We start from the raw sequence: 20609 nt of genomic DNA on the forward strand, positions 1-20609 counted from the left end.
ACCTGGCATTCATTCAACAAATGGCCAGAGAGCCGTCTCTGTGAGCCCTGCACGGTGCCAGAGGTGGGGGTTCAGCAGGATGGGAAAGCAAAGACCCTGATTATATGGATGACAATTACATCTATTGCAGGGGATTCTTACTGAGTGAAAAATAAGGCTCCTGTCCAGATGCTATACTTACAGAAAAGTCCTTGGTTTTCCATGTTCAATAACTAGCAGCTCATTCCGCTAATTGTCTCATCACTCACTGATACATGGGAAATTAAGGTCAATATAATCAGAGGCATCTTGTTTGGGGGCATGAATACAGTGGGTTTTTTGTCTTATTGTTTATTAGATAACAATACCCTCAAGCCCTTTATCATCACAATCAAGGCTTAGAAATAATTACTAAGTAAAGTTGACAAAATCAGAATATTTTAATATATTTCAGTGAAAACAAGTTTGGAGGTCAACTAAAAAGGCCAGTGTCAAACAAACACAAGGAAGTTACCTGTCAAATTTTCTCCTGGGGGAAAAATACATCAGAGTAGGGAAAAAATAGATACACAACAAGAAATGCTCAACAATTAGTCCCTAGAAACATGCAAATTAATTATACTATTTGTGAATCACCAAATGAATGCTTGAGACTTGGGATGTTTTAATCCAGAAATTTAAAAAGTAAAAATGTTATGTACCTTATTTAACAGCATGCAGTATATTCTAGGAGGGACATTTTGGATATTTTATAAATGGTGAGTCAACATAACCAATGATATTAACATACACGCTACTAGGCTGAAATCTCCATATCTCAGAAATAAGGTTTGCAAGCATCAGTGGACAAGCCAAAGTTCTTAGACATGGACAGGTGAAGACATGGGCCATCACAATGCTTGATGCCGAGTATGGGATTATGGTCTTGTCGCTCAAAAGCAAAAGAAACCCAGCTCTATACTATCATGAACAGCATGAGTCCCCACTGACAGTGATAACTGAAATTCTGCTTCACGATAACAGAAACTTTTTATTTACCACCCAACACACACCGTTATACTGAAAGGGCAAAGTCCAAGAAAATAGTTTTACAAGATGATTCTTTTAGGATTACATTACTTGGATAAAGTAAATGTTATTAAAACCAAATCTTGTGCATATCAATTACATTTCCACATGGTACAACAAAAATCTGTTAACAGTAAGAACCAGAGACTGACAGAAGTACATTTTAAAGTCTAGAAGCAAACATGAATTAGCAAGAAACTAATAAGTCTATCCTGGAATGGAAGGCTTCAGAGGGCAAAAACCATGAATTTTCATTCTGAAAAATCATACAGAGTGAAGTAAGTCAGAAAGAGAAAAACAAATACTGTATATTAATGCATACATGTGGAATCTAGAAAAATGGTACAGTATGGACAGCAAGGAGGGGAAAGAAAAGGTGGGGTGGATTGGGGTTGAAACAGATACACGACCATGTATAGAACAGCTAGCTAATGAGAACCTACTGTACAGTAGAGGGAATGCTACTCAGCGCTCTGAGGTCTTCTAACAGGGATGGAAATACAGAACAGAGGGATAAATGTATATGGACAGCTGATTCGCTTTCCCGTACAGCAGAAACTACACAGCACTGCAAAGCAATTAGACTCCAATAACATTTTAAGTTAAAAACAAAACACTCCATTATCCACTTCCAAGAGTAAATAAATGCCTGTGCCTGCTTGCTAGGTCAATTCAGTCATGTCCAACTCTTTTGCAACCCTATGGACTATATAGTCCACCAGGATCCTCTGCCCCTGGCACTCTCCAGGTAAGAATACTAGAGTGGGCTGCCACGCCCTCCTCCATGGGATCATCCCGACCCAGAGATCAAACTCATGTCTCATGTCTCCTACATTGGCAGGTGGGTTCTTTACCACTAGTGCCACCTGGGAAGCCAGTAAATGCCTGTATCCTACTCTATATACTAAAGTACATTCCCACAAAAATTGACTTTTAATTCTTTTACCTTGGGTGGACTCATTTTTCTATTCTGTGATGTGGCCCAAGTGTCACAAGCTGTGAAGTGCATCGCCCCCAGCATCTCTGACTCTGAAAATCTGGGCAGTTCCTCAGAGCACCATGCAGCCTTGGATCTACAGCAGGTGGGGTCACAGCGTAAGCCAAGAAGAGAACCCCAAATCCAGGACAATTCAGTCCAAGTCAAACGCCTGGGCTTCCCAGGTGGCTCAGTGGATAAAGAATCTGCCTGCAATGCAGGCAACGCAGAAGACACAGGTTTGATCCCCAGTTCGGGAAGATCCCCTGGAGGAGGGCATGGCAACTTACTCCAGCATTCTTGCCTGGAGAATCCCACGGACAGAGGAGCCTGGCGGGCTGCAATCCACAGGGTTGCAAAGAGTTGGACACGAGTGGAGTGACAGAGCATGCACACACACGTACAAACGCCTGCACTGACCCCTGCATGTTATGCTCTTCAGTGCTTCACTCTCATGCTGGAGCTAAAAGAGAACGATTCCTACTCCCATGACTCTCGAATTGAGGGACTTATAGCCCCAGAGACGGTGAGCCTGCAGAATGCAAAATCACAGCATGGACTAACTCCCCGAAACATAATGGGAAACAACCATAATGTTTCAACATGAAAACAGTACACACTCAGGATTAGAATCAAAAGTTACATGAATTTTTAAGAAGATGAGGATAATAGCAGCAATAAAAGTCATGATGTTGAGCACTAATATTTATTGACCATTACTGGCAGGCATGGGTTTCCCTGATGTCTCAGACAGTAAAGAATCAGCTTGCAATGCAGGAGACACAGGTTAAATCCCTGGGTCAGGAAGATCCCCTGGAGGAGGAAATGGCAACTCACTCCAGGATTATTGCCTGGGAGGAACTTTCCTGGTGGCCCAGTGGTAAAGAATCTGCCTTCGATGCAGGTTCCATCCCCGATCAGAGAACTAAGATCCCACATGCTGTGGGGCTACTGAGCGTGTGCTCTGGAGCCCTCATGCCAGAACAAAGACCCACTCTAGTATTCTTGCCTGAAAAATCGCTCAGACAGAGGAGCCCAGAGGGTACAGTCCATGGGGTCACAAAGAGTCAGACATGACTTAGCAAGTAACACTTTCACTTTCACTTCACTTTCATAGGCAAGCACTGCTCTAAGCTCTCTGTGAGTATAATCTCATTTGTTCCTCACAGCAGCCCTCTGAGATAAGGATATTATCCCCAATGTACAGATGAAGAAACTGAGGCTTAGAGCAGTGAAGTACATTTGGCAAGGACATATATTTAGTTTCCAAGGTTGTTTCTAACCCCAGAATCTAGTCAGTTACCATGACACAGGACAGGAAAGCCCCTGCACAGGCCTGGAGGTGCCAGGCTGGATGTGCAATGAAGCAGATCTATAGTGTGAACAAAGGAGCCAGGTATGGAAAGACGAGAGGCTGTGCGGGTGCCTTAGGGCTTGTTTCCCAGCTCCTGGTTCCTGTCTCTTGGGAGGCCTGATGACTGGTACAGAGCTACCTCTGTATTCATTTACTGAAGTCAGTTTCCATCACTTCCCGAAGCATAACGGAGACAATGGGTACCATGTTGAAGAGGAAATGTGAAAAGGAAAAAGGCGTGCAGTGCTCTTTCTTACTAGACTCCAGCGGTGTGTGTGCAGGCGCCGCTACGTCTTCTACGCAGCTCACGTGTTTCAGAGGGAAGGGCACACCCCCTCTCCGACACCCACCCTGCAGCTCTAGGGGCAGATGCTGACTGCTGAGGGCCAGTCAGCCCGTATCAGCCTCTGACCACTCTTATTGGTCCAGGAGGGAGCAGGTGATCGAGGCTGACTCAGAGACTCAGAGAAAGGCCACTTTCCCCACGGCTGGGATGGGTTCTCTTGCGCTCACAGGTCTCTTTCCCTCACTTACATGAGGACAAATAAGTGTGCTACCCTAGTTGCTCCCAGCAGCTAAGAGCTAACCCAACTTGGAAAAAAACTGGACATACAGGGCAAGGTGGGGCCCAAAGAACACCAGCTATGACACCTGGTTATGAGGCAACAGAGCTCCTCACTGAGAGGAAGGGTCGTGTCGTTGCCGGCAGCATACACTCTAGAGCCAAACCGCCTGGATTTGAAGCTGATTCTGACACTTACTGGTCATGTTAGCTAGTATAAGTTACTTACCTTCTCTAAGCCTCAGGTTGTAAAGAGGGATAAGAATAGTTCTAACCTCATGGAGTTTCTCTGAGGATTACATAAATTTACATATATAAATTCATAAATACATACATACATCAAGCACTTAAAACAGTGCCTGGCATATAACAAACTATGTAAGAGATGGCTGGGTGAGTCAGGGTGTCTGCAATTTACTGTGGAAGGCAGCCTGATTAGAAGAGGGGACAGAATAAGTAGAGAGAGTGTATAAAAGGACATCTCTGAGGCATGCAGTGCTAAGCTGGACTCTGGAAAAACTGAGATGAGTGTAAAATATCACCTCACTCCAGGCTCTGGAAAGGATGCCAATTCCATTCCATAAAAACTGCAGGAAGAAAATGTCTTACAAAGTTAACAAAGGAAGAAAGCATATTAGAAATGCCCAGTTGTGTGATACACAGACAGGGAAAGACTGACGGAGCTCTTGCCCCAGAAGATGCCACAGCTGCAGAGACATCAGCAGGAGGCCAAAACTGGATTTATGTAAAGAGACATGGAGCAAGGCTTAGCCAGAGTCTACGGGAGACTCACTGTGGGCCATCTCTGAATTGAGCCGACAGGCCATGCACAGGACAGAATGACATCTGGTTTCCCATCACACGCCCACACCTGCTACCTAACACACAGCGTGAAGGTCTAATTTTAGACTCAGCAGCCGTGACAGCCTCTTTTTTTTCTTTATAAAAGGACTGTCCACATTTCATCCTCTGGGTGCACTGACTAGTCACTACTCACACTCTCTGCCAAGGAGGGGAATGGAAGTGATACTGGGTCCTCTTTCTTTGATGTTCCCCCCAAGATTATCCAGTCATTCAGAATGTCTGCCTAAAACACCCTTCTAAATCCACATCAAGGCCTAAGAAAATGTAGGTTTCCCAGAGCCTGATCATAGCTGTCATCATACCGTCCCCTGCTCAGAAACCTTTGTGTGACCACTTGTTGCCAAAGGAACAAAACCCATTCTCCATAACCTGGAACCTAAAGCAATCTACAGTTTGAGATTAAGTCCATCCTTTTATAACTGTCCATATTCCTGCCTCACTTTACTTGGGGTCATATCTTACCTCAGTGACCTAGTGATGCTATCACTTTGGGTAAGTTATTTAACCTGAGCTTCAAAACACTACAGGCGAAGGATCTAGCTCTGACCCTGACATAGTAAGAGTCAGTAAATACTGTCTGCTGTGTCAGTAACCAAAAAGAGAGTGTTTTGCAGAGGACAAGAACTAAAAAACCAAAGAAAGGAGAAAGTGTAGTTGGCTAAAGCTTTTTTAGAGAAGAATCTGATAATATGTATCAAAACATAAAATGTACATAAACTTTGACCCAGAAATCCCACTTGCTCCATCTACTCTAAAAGGTCACTGAATAAGTGAGGAAATATGTAACTACAATGATTTCATCAGGGCTTCCTAGGTAGCTCAGCGGTAAAAAAAAAAAAAAAAAAAAAAACCGCCTGCAATGCAGAAAGATGGAGGAGACTCAACTCGGGTTCGATCCCTGGGTCAGGAAGATCCCCTGGAAGAGGAAATGGTAACTAATTCCAGTATTCTTGCCTGGAAACACCATAGACAGAGGAGCCTGGCAGGCTAAGGTCCATAGAGTTGCAAAGAGTTGGACAAGACTTAGCAAGTCAACAACAACAAAGTAATTTTATCACACCATTGTTTTTTTTTTGTTTTGTTTTGTTTTTTTCACACCATTGTTTATAACAGCAAAAAATTCAGAAACAATCTAAATGCCAATTAGGATTGGATGAAGAAAATTATGCAAATAGGCACAACTGTTAGATGATGAAAACTGCTTCTTTTTCACTTGAATTGCTTAGTATTTTTTACAAGATACGTGTATCATTTTTTTCCAGAATCAGACTATTCAAAAAAAAAAAAAACAACAATTTTTAAAAACACACAAAGGAAAAAGGTCCTGAGGGATATTCTCCCTGGATTATCTGGGCCAGTTTTCATTTTATAAAGAACTGATGAAGCTTTAGTAAAGTTTTTCAGACTCAATAGCCCAGAGAGCTGATAAAATGAGGCTGAAATGAGGTACTAATATATGAAATGAAAGACTTCTGTATTTTTTACATAAAATCAGCCAACTCTGTCCTTTTACTATTTCTACAAAAAAAAAAAAAAAAAGGGTGGGGGAGCTCTATTCTTTATCTATAATTTTTATAGTTAGTCCCAAACATCTATGACTTGTCTGAAGTTCTTGGCATGAGACTGACAGGGGAAAAAAAAAAAAAGCTAGTGGGCGGTTCACAGTAAACCCACCTGAGATGCTAGTAAGACTTGGCATTCACAATCAGTGTGCTGTTGGAGCATTCTAGAATTGTCACTATAGGACCAAAATTATGGGAAGCAGAAATGATCTGCACCAGGGATAGGGTTTCAGATGGATCTTAGACTTCTGGTTTTTAGTTATTTGGGTTTGGAGGCTTTACTTGCCTTAAAATGATAAGTGAATAAATTCAAACCATACAGAATAGCAAAACATGCAGTAAATTATCCTCTGAAATCAGTTCACAGCAATAATCACTATTAACATTTGGTGCTTGTTATAGTTTGTTTTTGTTTGTAAACCTACCTCAAAGGAAGTAATCATTTCTCACCCGTTATACTGGCAAAAAATAAAAAAGTATGTTAAGTTCTGGCAATGTTACAGGAAATGAGCTTTCACGTGCTGTTGATGTGAGTGTAAATTAACACATTAACATATTGGTTATAGGAACTTCCCCTGTGGTCCAGTAGTTAAGCACCCACCTTGAAATGCAGGGGATGCAGGTTCAAACCCTGGTCAAGGAACTAAGACTCCACATGCTGCAGGGAAACCAAGCCCGTGTATCACTATGAGAGTCCTCACAACTTAACAAAGATTCTGCAACCAAGACCCAGCTCAGCCAAATAAATATTTTTAAAAACCATATTGGTGACAGAATCTATATAAACCTAAAATATGCATACTCTGAGAACCAGTCACATAACTTTCATTGAGGAATAATTCATACACCATAATGTTTATCCCTTTAAGGTATATAGTTCAGCAGTTTTCGTATACTCGAGAGTTATGCATCATCACTAGTTCCAGAATATTTTTATCATCCCCCCAAAAAATTCCATCTCCTGTCCTCCTTGCCCATGGCAAACACTAAATCTACTTTCTGTCCCTATGAATCTGCCTGTTGTGGACATTTAAAATAAACTGACTCAAACAATATATGACCTTTTGTAACTGTCACTGAAAATAGTGTGTTCAAACTTTATCCATGTAACATGAATCATTACTCCATTTCTTTTTATGGCTGAATAATATTCCACTGTATGGATATACCATTTTTGGTTACATATTCATCGGATGGTGGATGTTTGACTTGTTTCTACATTCTGTCTATTAGGAATAATGGTGCTATGAACATTCCTACAAATCTTTGTGGACAATACAGTGTAGATCTGCTGGGTCAAGTGATAACTCTCTTTAACTATTTGAGGCACTGGAAAACCATTTTCCACAGCAGCTACACCACTGACATTCCTTTCAGCAGTGTGTGTGGGTTCCAATTTCTCTACATCCTTTCCAGCACTTGTTACTGTGCTTTTTTTACTACAGTCAGCCTACTAGGTTCAAAATGGTATCTCACTGTGATTTTAATTTGCATTTTCCTAAACACTAAAGATGCCGAATATCTTTTCATACGCTTATTGGCCATCTGTATACCTTTTTGGATAAATATCTACTCAAATGTCTTAGCCATTTATTAAGTGGGTTGTCTTTTTATTACTGAGTTATAATAGTCCTTTATATATTCTGGATACAAACTGAACCGAAACCCTTATCAGATTTTGCAAATACTTTCTCCCATTCTCTGGACTGTCTTTTCACCTTCTTGGTGTCCTCTGAAGTAAAAAAGTTTCTAATTTTGATGAAGTCAAATTTACCTTTTTTTTTTTTTCTTTTATTGCTTGGGCTTTTGGTGCCATACTAAAAAACTACTGCCTAATTCAAGATCACAAAGATTTACCCCTATGTTTTTTCCTAAGAGTTTCATAGTCCTAACTCTTTGATTTAGGTCTTTGATCCATTTTGAGTTAATTTTGGGTTTGACATGAGGTAGAAGTCCATCTTCATTCTTCTGAAGGTGGATATCCAGTTGTGCAAGAATACTCTGTCCCCATCGAATTATCCTGGCTCTTTAAAATCTACCTGAAGCTTGACTGTGACAGCGGTTACATAACTGTATATGTGTGTGTTTGCCAAAACTCATTGAACTGTATGCTAAGAACTTCACTGTTTGTAAATAATAACTCAATAAGCCTGACAATTAAAACTTCTCCTTTAACATAATACTATATGTCAACTATATTTCAATAATGAAATCAATTTTCCTTCAGAGAAACATTCCCATATAGCATATTCAAGGATCATACAATTCACAATATTATAGTACTGTTTAAAATAAAGAGTAGTACTGCTTATAATCAAGAGTAATTAGAAATCATCTGAACATCTGTCAAAAAGGAAAAAAGCTAAAGAGAATGTAGTATAATGATAGGATTGAACATTATGCAACAGTTCAAAGGAATAATCTAGATTTTACAGACATCAAATGGATAAGGCTTAGAAACATTCTACAAAATGAAAAAGATAAGTGCACAATGATTTGAACAGAATGAACACATGTATGTAAAAAGGATAAACAATATTATATTATACAGGTTTTATGCGTATCTAAAGCCCATCCTAGGGGAGATCAATCCTGGGTGTTCATTGGAAGGACTGAAGCTGAAGCTGAAACTCCAATACTGTGGCCACCTCATGCGAAGGGTTGACTCATTGGAAAAGACCCTGATGCTGGGAGGGATTGGGGGCAGGAGGAGAAGGGGACGACAGAGGATGAGATGGCTGGATGGCATCACCGACTCGATGGACATGAGTTTGAGTAAACTCCGGGAGTTGGTGATGGACAGGGAGGCCTGGTGTTCTGCGATTTATGGGGTCACAAAGAGTCGGACACGACTGAGCGACTGAACTGAACTGAAAGTTATCTCTTAAGGGTCTAGAAGAATACTCAATGCATTGAAAACATTCACTTCCTCTGGAGAAGGCAAAAGGGCACCAGGATTAGACAGGACAATCAGAAAGGAGTTGAGCTGTCATTTTTCCCCCCAAAGGGAAATCTATTTATTGACTACTTGTATGATTAAAAATCAATACTATATAATTTATGTGAGTTTTAAGCAGAGGTTATAAGAATAAAATCATAGCTTTTTAATATGTGTGCTCATTTGTGCTTCCCTGAACCCTACTACACACACACAAATGGACATGTGCGTGCATGCTTGCACACACACACACACACACACACAAACACACAGGTGATCTTACCAATTTGGATTTTCCATACTTTCCCTGAAGACAGACTCTTCTTTCATGGATGCATATTGTGTCCATGTAAGGCAGTGACTCCTTATAGCCATGTTCCTTTCCTGAGGATTGAACCACGATTCCTCTTCTAACTGGATATTAGGCACCTTTAAAATGTTCACCTGTCCAAAAGCGGGAGAACGGCTTTCTGAATTTAGGAAGAGCAAGCTATTAATATATAAAGATGCTGTCCAGAGTTGCTTCCAATCTTGGGGAATTAAGAGGACAAGCGATCCTGATATATGGATGATGGTTCACCAACGGCTGTAAGTCCCCGATAATCAAACATACAACGACCTCAATAAAGGCTGGTGAGGACATGCAAATGGGCTAGAATTTATGCAGGCTGTACAGTCTCTGGCCCAATTTCCCTAACTGCTAAACACTAAGCAAGTTATCAACCTCCCTCATGTCTCCTCTAGGGCTGGTTATGGCCTTCTTAAATGGACGGATTCTAACTGGGCCCACTTACTGCTCACGTGCAGGATAAAATATTTTCTTCATTTTAAACTCTGCCCAATATCTAGAAATGTATGCTTTCTTGGGTGGAGGAAACATGGAAAACTACAAAGGCAGAATCGTACAAGTCAGAGGTGTCCTTAAATTATTTAAGAATAGAGATACAAGACAAAGTTGAATGCCTTTTTAAATAATAGATTCAAAGCGTGTATATAGGGCAAAGGGAGGGTACACAGTCGGTGAAAAAAGCCAGCAATAATTTGCTGCATATACTGCAATATACTGCTATCTGGAAAATAAAAGAAAGTTCATTTTCATTGTCATATCAGCCTTCTTTCCAGTAAAGAAAGTGACAATCTTCATCCATGTTTAGAAAGTGATGGAAGCTGCCATGTTTTCTATATACAGCACAGCTAAACAATTTGCAAGCTACCTGGCAGGAGCCTTGGGTTTTACATCACATACACAATCACTTCTGGGTTGAAAAGATCACATGAAACATGTTTTAAAATGTGCATCAAGACCTTCTCCTCTTATTCCCTAATGATTCTAAGGATTTTTGTCAATAATCGCTCTAGGTTAAAGCAATGTGATTAAAATTTTCCACTCACCTTTTTCCAGCAATCATCAGAATGCTTAAGGATTTCAAAGAGAAAAAACAATTTGCTATCATGAAGATTTCATCATCAACACCATTACTTTACAGAAACACACACAAAGAGACTTACAGAGGGTGCTGAGAACATTATACTACCAAAACCATTCTCTCTGACAGTGAAATGGAAACTGAAGCTTTTCTCTTCCTTACTGAAGATCAGATGAAATATTTACCACCTGCCCACTTCTGATCATTCTTACCTAAGAGTCATATCTAACCATGGACAGATCAGAAAAGATGGTCACTTCATGCAAAATATCCAAAGCATCTTTTAAAATAATTGCAGAGCCTCCACAAAAGAGAGACAAAACATACAGGAAAAAAAACTATCTCTGGTAGCACCTATCAAAACTGAGGCTGGAGAAGAGACAGATGTCTTCCTTTGAAAGGCTAGGAGACAGGAGAACTGAGAAATTTCTAACACTTCTTTACATCAGAAAACACTATTTCTTTTCATGACTATTTGAAAATTACCCAGTATTACACAAAATCTGATTAAATTTTGAAATGAGTTTACCTTCCTTAAAATTTCTGGAACCACATTCTGACAGACTGCAATCCTCTTTCTATAGATGATCCCTGTTGACACATCTAGAAACAGAAAATGTTTACACTCAAAAAAAAAAAACTGAAGGAAATGTACTCTTATTTTAATGTCAATAAAATTTTTAATATCAACCTCAATTTTCTATATGGAGAATTCCTAAAGAAAATGTTTAGCTCAAAACCCAGCTTCCCTGACCACTTTTTTGGACCAAATCCCTCCAAATATATGTGAACCCACCAGGCTCCTCTGTCCATGGGATTCTCCAGGCAAGAACACTGGAGTGGATTGCCATGCTCGCCTCCAAGGGAATCTTCCCGACCCAGGGATCAAACTCAGGTCTCCTACATTGCAGGCAGATTGTTTACTATCTGAGCCACCACTGAAGCACATTCTAAAGTCAAGGACAAAGAACTGCAAATGGGGACTTCCCCAGAAGTCCAGTGGTTATGACTCCTCCTGCTAACGCAGGTGGCGTGGGTTCGATCCCTGGTCTGGGAACTAAGGTCCAACATGCTGCAGGGTACAGCCAAAAGAAAGTTTTTTAAATAATAGAATAAGAAAGTCTATTTCTGAAGTCTCCAATGAGACTTTTAAAAAGACTCACAAATTGTTCACTGCTCTGGACTATCAATGTCAACACTCCAGTGGCCATGGCCAATGAGCCTTCTGCTCAGCTCCAGCTAAGAATGTTTTAACAAAACAATGGAGAATCTAATTCTGTCACCATCCTCACCAAATGAGTTTTCAAGCACCAATTTCTGGCTACGAATTAAACCTATTATTAATTACATTAGGCATTCTCTTCTGTCATAGGGAAGCAGACTCTCTGTGGCTGGAACTAATCTGTTCCGGAAAAAAGTTTACAGAATACCATTAAGGGCATTAAAAAAAAATGTGATAAATTTGAGTTGAAAAAAAAAATGAAAGCAAATCAAAGAAAAATATAAACTCTGAAGTGTTGTCTTTTGCTCTATGAATTACATGACTCAGCCAAGTTCCTTCACAGTTTCTCAAAGCTTGGACTATAACACTGTAACAGTCCTGAACCTTGGTGCAAACACCTTGAATGCTCTGAAGCTGTTGGGAGGATGAAAACCTGGTTCATCTCCTCTGCTCACTGGCACCCTTTGGCCATCTCATCCAATGTCTGCAGCACGCATAGAGAAAATGGATGAGCCACTCCTGGAGGCGAAGATACCCCTGTCGATTGCAGAAACTATGATTAACCACTTTGGAATATGCATGCTGTTCTATTGCTTGATTCTTCTCAACAACCTAAAGGGCAGGCTGTTATTACTTTCCCATTTGACAGATGAAGAAATAGAGCCTCCAAGAAGTTAGGTCATGTAGATAGGAACGAAATCAGGACCTGAAATCAAACTTCTCTAATACCATGTAAAACCTTTCTCCCATGAGTGCAGGTACCTGAGAAAATCGTTTTTCATCCTATTTATAGAGCTATGGAAATGCAGAAAAGACCCTCGCAAAGACAGTTGTCTCTTCACCAAGCAGAGAGAAGGCCTCAGAGTCACGAAATGAAGAGCAGCATCTCATGTTCTCCTAGAAGAGGTTCAAGAGCCTGGTAGACCGGACCTGGCTGCCTGGCTGTCTCCAAAGGTTTATACGTTGACAATGAGCACCATTATAGCTTCCTTCATTGCCTAACTCTCGTGTTCAAACACTGAGGGTGAAAACACTTCTACCGGAGATGTGAAGGACAGAACAGGAAAGACCCCTACACTCCAGTCCAGCGGTCAATAAACATCTTCTGCAGAGTGCCAGAGAGTAAATAAATACGTGAGGTTTTGTGGGCCATACAGTCTCTGCTACAAATCTACTGTTGTGATAAGGAAAGAGGCACAGGTAACACATAAAAAAATGGGCATAGCTGGGTGCCAATAAAACTTTATTTACAACAACAGGCAACACAAGGATAATTTGTCAAGCCCTGCTCTAGTCAATACTGAACCATATTGTTAAGCACAGTTCTGACTCCATAATCCAATCACTTTACAGTCACATCTCATATACATGCTATTAGTCACACCTATTTCGTCATAAAATGATATGTGAATATATTAAAGGACATAGCCATGTAACCTCAGTTACGTTACTTAACCTCTCTATACCCTGGTTTCTTCATTCATTAAAAAGGAATTATATCGTTCTGAGGATTAAGTTAATAAAAGTACCTGGTACACATTAAGTATTGAAAAATGTTAACTGTCACAGCTGTCATCAATTCTTAATGGAGAAGACAAGAATGAAAGGCAAGCCTTCTACTTCTGAAAAGGCTGGGTGCTCTTTCTGATCAGCCACCTCGAATACAGAGCTATACGTTTTAATAATCTGTTTAAAATATCACAGGCCATACACACACACAGAGACACACATCTTTACAAAACTCAGTAACACTTACCTTTTCTTTCCTCCACAGTTTTTACGGAGATGACATTTTTATCCATGGGGTTTGGATACTAAATAAAAACACACAAAGAAAAATTACCATTCATTTTACTTTATAGCAACCACTTATTTGCACGAACAGTAAATCCTTTACAAGCAATCTCTAGGGGCTTCCCAGGTGGCGCTAGTGGTAGAGAACCTGCTTGCCAATGCAGGAGACCCAGGAGATGCAGGTTCGATCCCTGGGTTGGGAAGATCACCTGGAGAAGTGAATGGATACCCATTCCAGTATTCTTGTCTGAAGAATCCCATGGACAGAAGAGCCAGGTGGGCTACAGTCCATGGGACTGCAGAGTCTGATGCAATTGAAGTGACTTCACATAACACACACAAGCAATCTCTAAGGCCAGTTTGCAATCAAGTGTCTTAATTTTACTAATTCAGACTAGATCAGCGAGATGCTGTTATCAATTGTACCTGTATGAAATCTAGAGAAACCATCTTTGGAATCATCCTAGCTCTGGGTGGAGAAGGGAAGGTTAGGTTAAGCTTAATAACAATACTGGGCTTCCCTAGTAGCACAGACGGTAAAGAGTCTGCCCGCAATGTGGGAGACCAGGGTTCCATCCCTGGGTCAGGAAGATCCCCTGGAGAAGGGAATGGCAACCCACTCCAGTACTCTTGCCTAGAAAATTCCGTGGACAGACCATGGGGTCGCAAGGAGTCGGACATGACTGAGCACTAAACAGCAACAATAATAATACTATTAATATTGAACCAGCCTTACATAACTCAGGAGTATTCTTTGTACGAGGAGGCACTGTGCTAAACGCTTTACTTGCATGATCTTTTTTAAAATCAGCCTCTCTGTTGTGACTGGGTCATGGGATATCATTGTCTTTCAAAACTAAATGGAAACTAAAGAAAATCAGAAAACTTAAGGTCACCCAGCTGGTTAATAGTAGAGCCACAAAGTTAAACCCGGCCTAAAACCAGTGCATTCCTTCACTGTTGTCCTTTACTACTGCCTGGTGGGCTGGGTGAGCATCACAGGAGTGTAATCACAGGAGTCCGTGCCAGGTCCTCAGTAAGTGTGTCTATGTGCACGGCTGAGTCACTGAGCTGTCCAACAGAAACTGGCACAGCATCGTAAATCAACTGCATTTCAATAAAGAAAAATAAAATAAATGCAAAATAAATACTTTATGGATTAAATTCCCCTGAAACACAATTTGGACGTTAAAAGAGCTGATAATAGCTACCAGTTTTGTCCTAGGCAGCTAAATACATTATTTCAGTTTAATTTTCAAAACTGTTCCTTAAGTTACATGCTGGGGTGTTTTTTGTTTTTTTTTTTTCCCCTTCCACCTGTGAGAAATAAGGCTTGGATAAACTAGGTAATTTGCTTAAAATCACTTAGTTAATGAGCGTCAAGACTGTAATTTAGCCACAGATACTTTCCTTTGCCTTCAAGGCCTGCCCACCTAACCTATTTTCAAACATCTCAGTCACTCAGATCCCACCCTTTCCATGTCTCGGATGCAAAAAAAAGAGACTCGGAGGGTAGAAGTCCTCAAAGCTATAGGACAAGCAGGCTGCTCACCAGGCCTGCTGAGCGCCCCTCAGGTTCTGTTCCCAGAGGCACACTGCTTCCTTGTGAGATCTAATCCGAGAGGAAAATCACAGGGAAGTCTTATCCAAAGCAGCGTAAGGTGCTGAGGGGGAGACCAGAGCAGCGGACAGGTGGGGGCGTGGGCAGGAGACAGAGCCCTCCACTTGGTAAGCTTGAGCTGTAGGCTTTCTGAACCCAGGAAATGGTGAAGGAAATTCAGTGAGCAGGGTTCTCCCCAACCCCACAACAGCTGTGTGCCCGCGAGAATCCATGTGTGTACGTATGTGTGGATAAGAGGCTGACTCACTGATTTTCAGGGAAAAGGGTCCATCACTTTCACACATTCTTAAAGATATCTGTGGCCCCAAAAAACGAGGGATTAGAATACAGACTCTGAAAGAGCAGGGCTTCTCTATCCCCACCACCTAGCAGTGCCTGGCATGTAGTAGGCACTCAATGAATATCTGCTGAATGAACGAACCATCTAGAAGATAAACCTCAGTGACTTCCAGGATAGATGTAGAAACTAAACCTTACCCCCTTCAGGGACCAAGGGCACCGATTTATGAAGAGGGCAGTGGGCTCCATTCTCAATGCCAAACCAGACCTCAGGCCATAAGCTCTGCCAGTCACACTTCCACCCGGACAACTGAATTCTTGAGAACTAATCAACAATACTTTTTTTTTTCCTTTGGCCACACTGCAAGACTTTCAGTATCTTAGTTCTCTGACCAAGGATCGAACCCAACCCTGGCACTGAAAGCATCAAGTTCTAACTACTGGACAACCAAGGAATTCCCCAACATGGCTTTTTAAATATGTATTTATTCATTCATTCATGTTTGCCACGGGGCGGGGGGGCGGGGGGGGAATGCTCAAAATTACAATGCTTGTTTTCTTGAAGTTTAACTTTCAGTGTTTTTTGAAGATAATGTTCATCACAGGGGATCAGGTTTAACTATTGTGTTTCTCAGCAAGGGGGCCTCACACAACACACTTGAAGTTAGCAAGGTATCTGAGACTCACACAGATGTCCGTAATTTTTAAGTGTGTGTGTATGTATACATCAGAACTTTTATATTAAGGTAAAATCAGAGTATGAGAATATTGCCCTACTCTAATTCTAGTTTACACTTTGTCTTATATTCATCAATATACCCTGACTGATGAATATTAGAAATACACTGTAAATAGCAGGAAGATGGCTGAACTAAATTACAAAGGAAGCTGTAAATGTAGTCACCAGAGAAGGCTAATGATAAAAATTTCCCAAGTTCTGATGACTGCACAAAATTAGCAGTGAAATTCCTAAAGATTACAAACTCAAAGAAGAGCTGATTCTTTGAGACCCTGATGCTGGGAAAGATTGAAGGCAAAAGCAGAAGGGGCAGTAGACGATGAAATGGTTAGACAGCATCACTGACATGAGTCTGAGCAAATTCCAGGAGATAGTGGAGGACAGCGAAGCCTGTTGTGCTGCAGTCTGTGGGGTCGCAGAGAGTCAGACATGACTGAGCGACTGAACAACAAACTCAAATGGTTTATTTATGCTTTTCTACAACTTTAATATTTGCTTATTAAGGTAAAGGGTATCAATTTAAATAATAGCAAAAATATTCTTCATTTAACAATTTTCTTGTCTATGCAGGCACTGTTTCATGCACTAGAATAAAGGAATAAAACAAAACTGTAGATTCTTAGAAAATTTACATGTTAGAAAAATATAATATAATAATGAGAAAATAAATCAGACTAAGGGATGATAGGATGGGAAACTGTGAAGAGGGGTCATTGTAAAATACTTATGCTTAGTCGCTTCAGTCATGTCCAACTCTATACGACCCCATGGACTGTAGCCCGCCAGGCTCCTCTGTCCATAGGGATTCTCCAGGGGAGAATACTGGAGTAGGTAGCCATGCCCTCCTCCAGGTAAAATACTTAAGGGTCACTAACAAGACAATTCTTATAACTTACTAAGTAAAATGGAAGTTGTCTCAGTCAAACACAAGAAATCCTAGACTATTCACTTCAGTAAACTCATTTGCAAAACTCAAGTCATTTTCCTGTGCAACTACTTTTGCAGTTGAATAGATGTGAAGGCTCAAGTTTCCTTCCGTAGAAGAATGGGAACAGAAATCAGAGGTCTATTCACAAAAGCTAAATACTGTGCCATAAAAGGCATATATTTTAAGTTGCTTTAAAGATTTATTGTGCTGAGGCTCCCCCTACCTGGCATCACTGAAATGATCTGACACCATCTTGTGGTGACTTGAACATTCATGATTTAACTCACAAACATTTATCTGAAGTCAGACAACAAGGGACCCAGAGAGGGAAGCCTGCTCAGAGAAGGTCACCACCAGGAATGCCAATTTGGGAAGACAGGAAGCAGGTGAGCAGGTTTCTCTGGACACCTTTACAAACACAGTGGGACAGTGGAAAGGATCAAGCCAGATCATGATCGAGCACATCAGAGACTTACTGAGCATCTACTGTCTGTGCAGAGTGCTGTAGTAGAGGTCACCATATGTATTATATCTCATTTCATCCTCAAAACAAGTAAATCTATTAAAATGCATTAAGATAAGGAGTCTCATGTTGAAAACATAATGGCATATGGGACTTCTCTGAAAGTCCAAAGGTGAAGACTTCGCCCTCCAAGGCAGGGGGTGCTGGTTCGATCCCTGGTCAGGGAACTAAGATCCCACATGACTCACGGCCAAAAAACAGAAGCAGTATTTTAACAAATTCAATAAAGACTTGAAAAAAAGTGGTTCACATTTAAAAAAAAACACCTTTAAAATAAAACAGAAACAAACAAAAAACCATAATGGCATAAAGCCTGAACATGTGCAGGGCAACCCTGGGATCCTCTGGTCTCTACTTCACACTAATGACTCTCATGGAAGCAAAGTGCTCTGATGACCCAGATATCAGCCAAGAACCCTACCGTCCTTGGACCTGGTACATCCAGTGGACCACAGACTGCAGTGGCTAAGAACTACCACACAGAGATTTGCACATTTGCCAAACTTTCTGGGTGACACAAGGGATTTTTCAAGGTATATTTGAGTTCATTTTGAATTTACTTACAATTCTTACTTTCTTCACAGAATAGATAAACTAGTCCCTTACCCTTTTCTTGAGATATAAATGTGTTGCAAATATCACTGCTTATATTCTATGTATGTAAGTCTAACAAGGGTAAAATATAGACTTCTCCTACATTGTCATATACCTTGCTTTCATTTGTTTTTTACATATTAAAAGGCAAGAAGCCAGAAACTGCAAAATAAGAGGTAAAAAACACAAAAAACATTAAAACAAACAGTTAGCTATGAAGAGTGAGAGGCCAAGAAAGAGTATCTAACTATAGGAACAACAGTCAATATACTTCTGGGAGTAGATTCATGAAGATAGGGTATATTTACCTTTTTTATTTACATGAGGGATAAATATAATAAGCTTTCATAAAGCTTACTCTTAAGAGAGTGGAGCTATTACAATATCAACTTTCAGGACTTCCCTAGTGGTCCAAATTAAGAATCTGCCTTCCAATGCAGGGAACATGAGTTTGATCGCTCGCCGGGGGACTAAGATCCCACATGGCACCAGGCAAGTAAGCCAGCAGGCCACAGCTAGAGAAAGCCGACACGTTGCAACAAAGACTCAGCGCAGCCAAAACAATTTTCTTAATAAATATCTAAATAAAATGCCAACTTCCCAAAAAAGTCAGAAGTCAGTGCCTGCCTTTTATAAAACTCCCACCAAAAAAAGTCAATGACCTCCAAAGGAGCCATTGTTTACCAACTTGCAAACAGCATTATCCAAGAGAGCACAAGCGCAAGGAAGCAGTTAGCTGATATATCTGTATTAGTCCTGCAAAGAAGGCCATAGGGACCGAAAATCAGTCTGGGATGTTAACATATTAGTTTTATAAGCATTAAGGGAATCTTTGCTACCCAGGCTGCTGCCAAATGCATGCATGCAGAGGGCTAGAGCTGCTGAAAGAGATTTGGCGTTTAGTTATACAAAGAAATCACCGTGGGCTGTGCCAAACTCCCTTTACGAGCTACATGCAACAGTCTATCTTAGAAGAAAAGCACAGTTGATTGTAAAATAAAATATTATAAAATACCAAGATCAAGTGATTAATCAAAATGTCAATATCAGAGACTAAACATAGTGAAGTCAACAGACATTTCAAATGGTTGTTCCCTGGCCTTTTCAGTAGGAGGATGAAGCAGAAAGAACCAAGGACAAGAAACCAGGACCTGTAAACCATGATGCTGTCACCTGTGAACCCCGGGCGATGGACCACCAGGTGACCCTCAAAGGCACTCCTGGTAGGACAAGTTCTGATTCTGAACAACAGCCAGCCACCCTCATTCATGCCAAAATGTCCCAATGACTGGCAACCACATAATGAAATTCTTTAAAAAGAATGGTTTATACAATTGAACAAAGGAAAATCCTCTTCCCTAAACATTAAAGGCATACAGGAACCCAGCGCATTTAGAGATACAATGTCTACAAAATAACTGATAGGTACTGTTTGAAAGCAACCATGATTCAGAAAGCACTAAGGAACTGAGGAGGAGACAAAGACACAACTAAATGCAATGTGGGATCCTGGATCCCACAGCATAGGATTGAATCCTATACTGAAAAAAAATAGCATATTAGTAAACAACTGCCAAAACTTGAATAAACTCTGTTATAAGAGTTAATTAACATGGTATCAGTGGTAATTCCCTCGTTTTATAAACTATACAGTAGTTTGGGGAAGTTAAGGAAACTGGAATTTTCTGGTTCTGCAATATTTTGTAAGTTGATGGAAGCTTAAGAAATAAACAAAATTAAAATAAAGACAGCCTGGAAAACAGAAAGGATTTTAGAATCCAAGAGACCTCAGTTGAAGCCCACCTATGGGAAGCTCAGAAACATTATTTTATCTCAGTCTGCCTGTTTCTTCCTCTGTGAAATTAGAAAAAGGAACAAAACAAAAACAAAAAGTCCCTACCTCAAAGAGTTGTTACAGGAATTCAAGGAAATAATTTTATGTAAAATGTAACACTGGGCACCTTACTGGTTTGCTACTAAAAAAAGAATCACTATTTTTGATAACTTAGTTTCAAGACTTCAGTCTTTATCTTGTAATTTACTGTGGTGTGATATTAAGTATACTATTAGTATCCATTTGCAATCCAGATATATTTAAATGATTCTTCAAAAATTAATAGATGTTTCCTATATTCCTAGATTAGTAAAGCCTTACAAGCTCATGCTTTAACCAGTTCAT

General features: G+C 40.4%; 1 protein-coding gene across 4 annotated transcripts in view; it reads right to left on the reverse strand.

The window, feature by feature from the left end:
• Nucleotides 1–20609, reverse strand: part of PRELID2 (PRELI domain containing 2) — a 102432-nt gene that overhangs the window by 73639 nt on the left and 8184 nt on the right. For all 4 annotated transcript variants that reach the window (XR_006342747.1, XR_006342749.1, XR_006342748.1 and 1 more), the window contains exons 2-4: nucleotides 13709–13766; nucleotides 11260–11333; nucleotides 9587–9747 (exon numbers count right to left, since the gene is read on the reverse strand). Coding sequence is in view for 1 of the 4 variants with exons in the window: in XM_043913132.1 (XP_043769067.1) it covers nucleotides 9587–9747; nucleotides 11260–11333; nucleotides 13709–13766 (293 nt within the window). In the remaining 3 variants the exon portion in view is untranslated. The remainder of the gene's footprint in view (nucleotides 1–9586; nucleotides 9748–11259; nucleotides 11334–13708; nucleotides 13767–20609) is intronic.

The sequence above is a fragment of the Cervus elaphus genome, chromosome 9, assembly GCF_910594005.1.
Source record: "Cervus elaphus chromosome 9, mCerEla1.1, whole genome shotgun sequence".
NCBI classification, from domain to species: domain Eukaryota; kingdom Metazoa; phylum Chordata; class Mammalia; order Artiodactyla; family Cervidae; genus Cervus; species Cervus elaphus.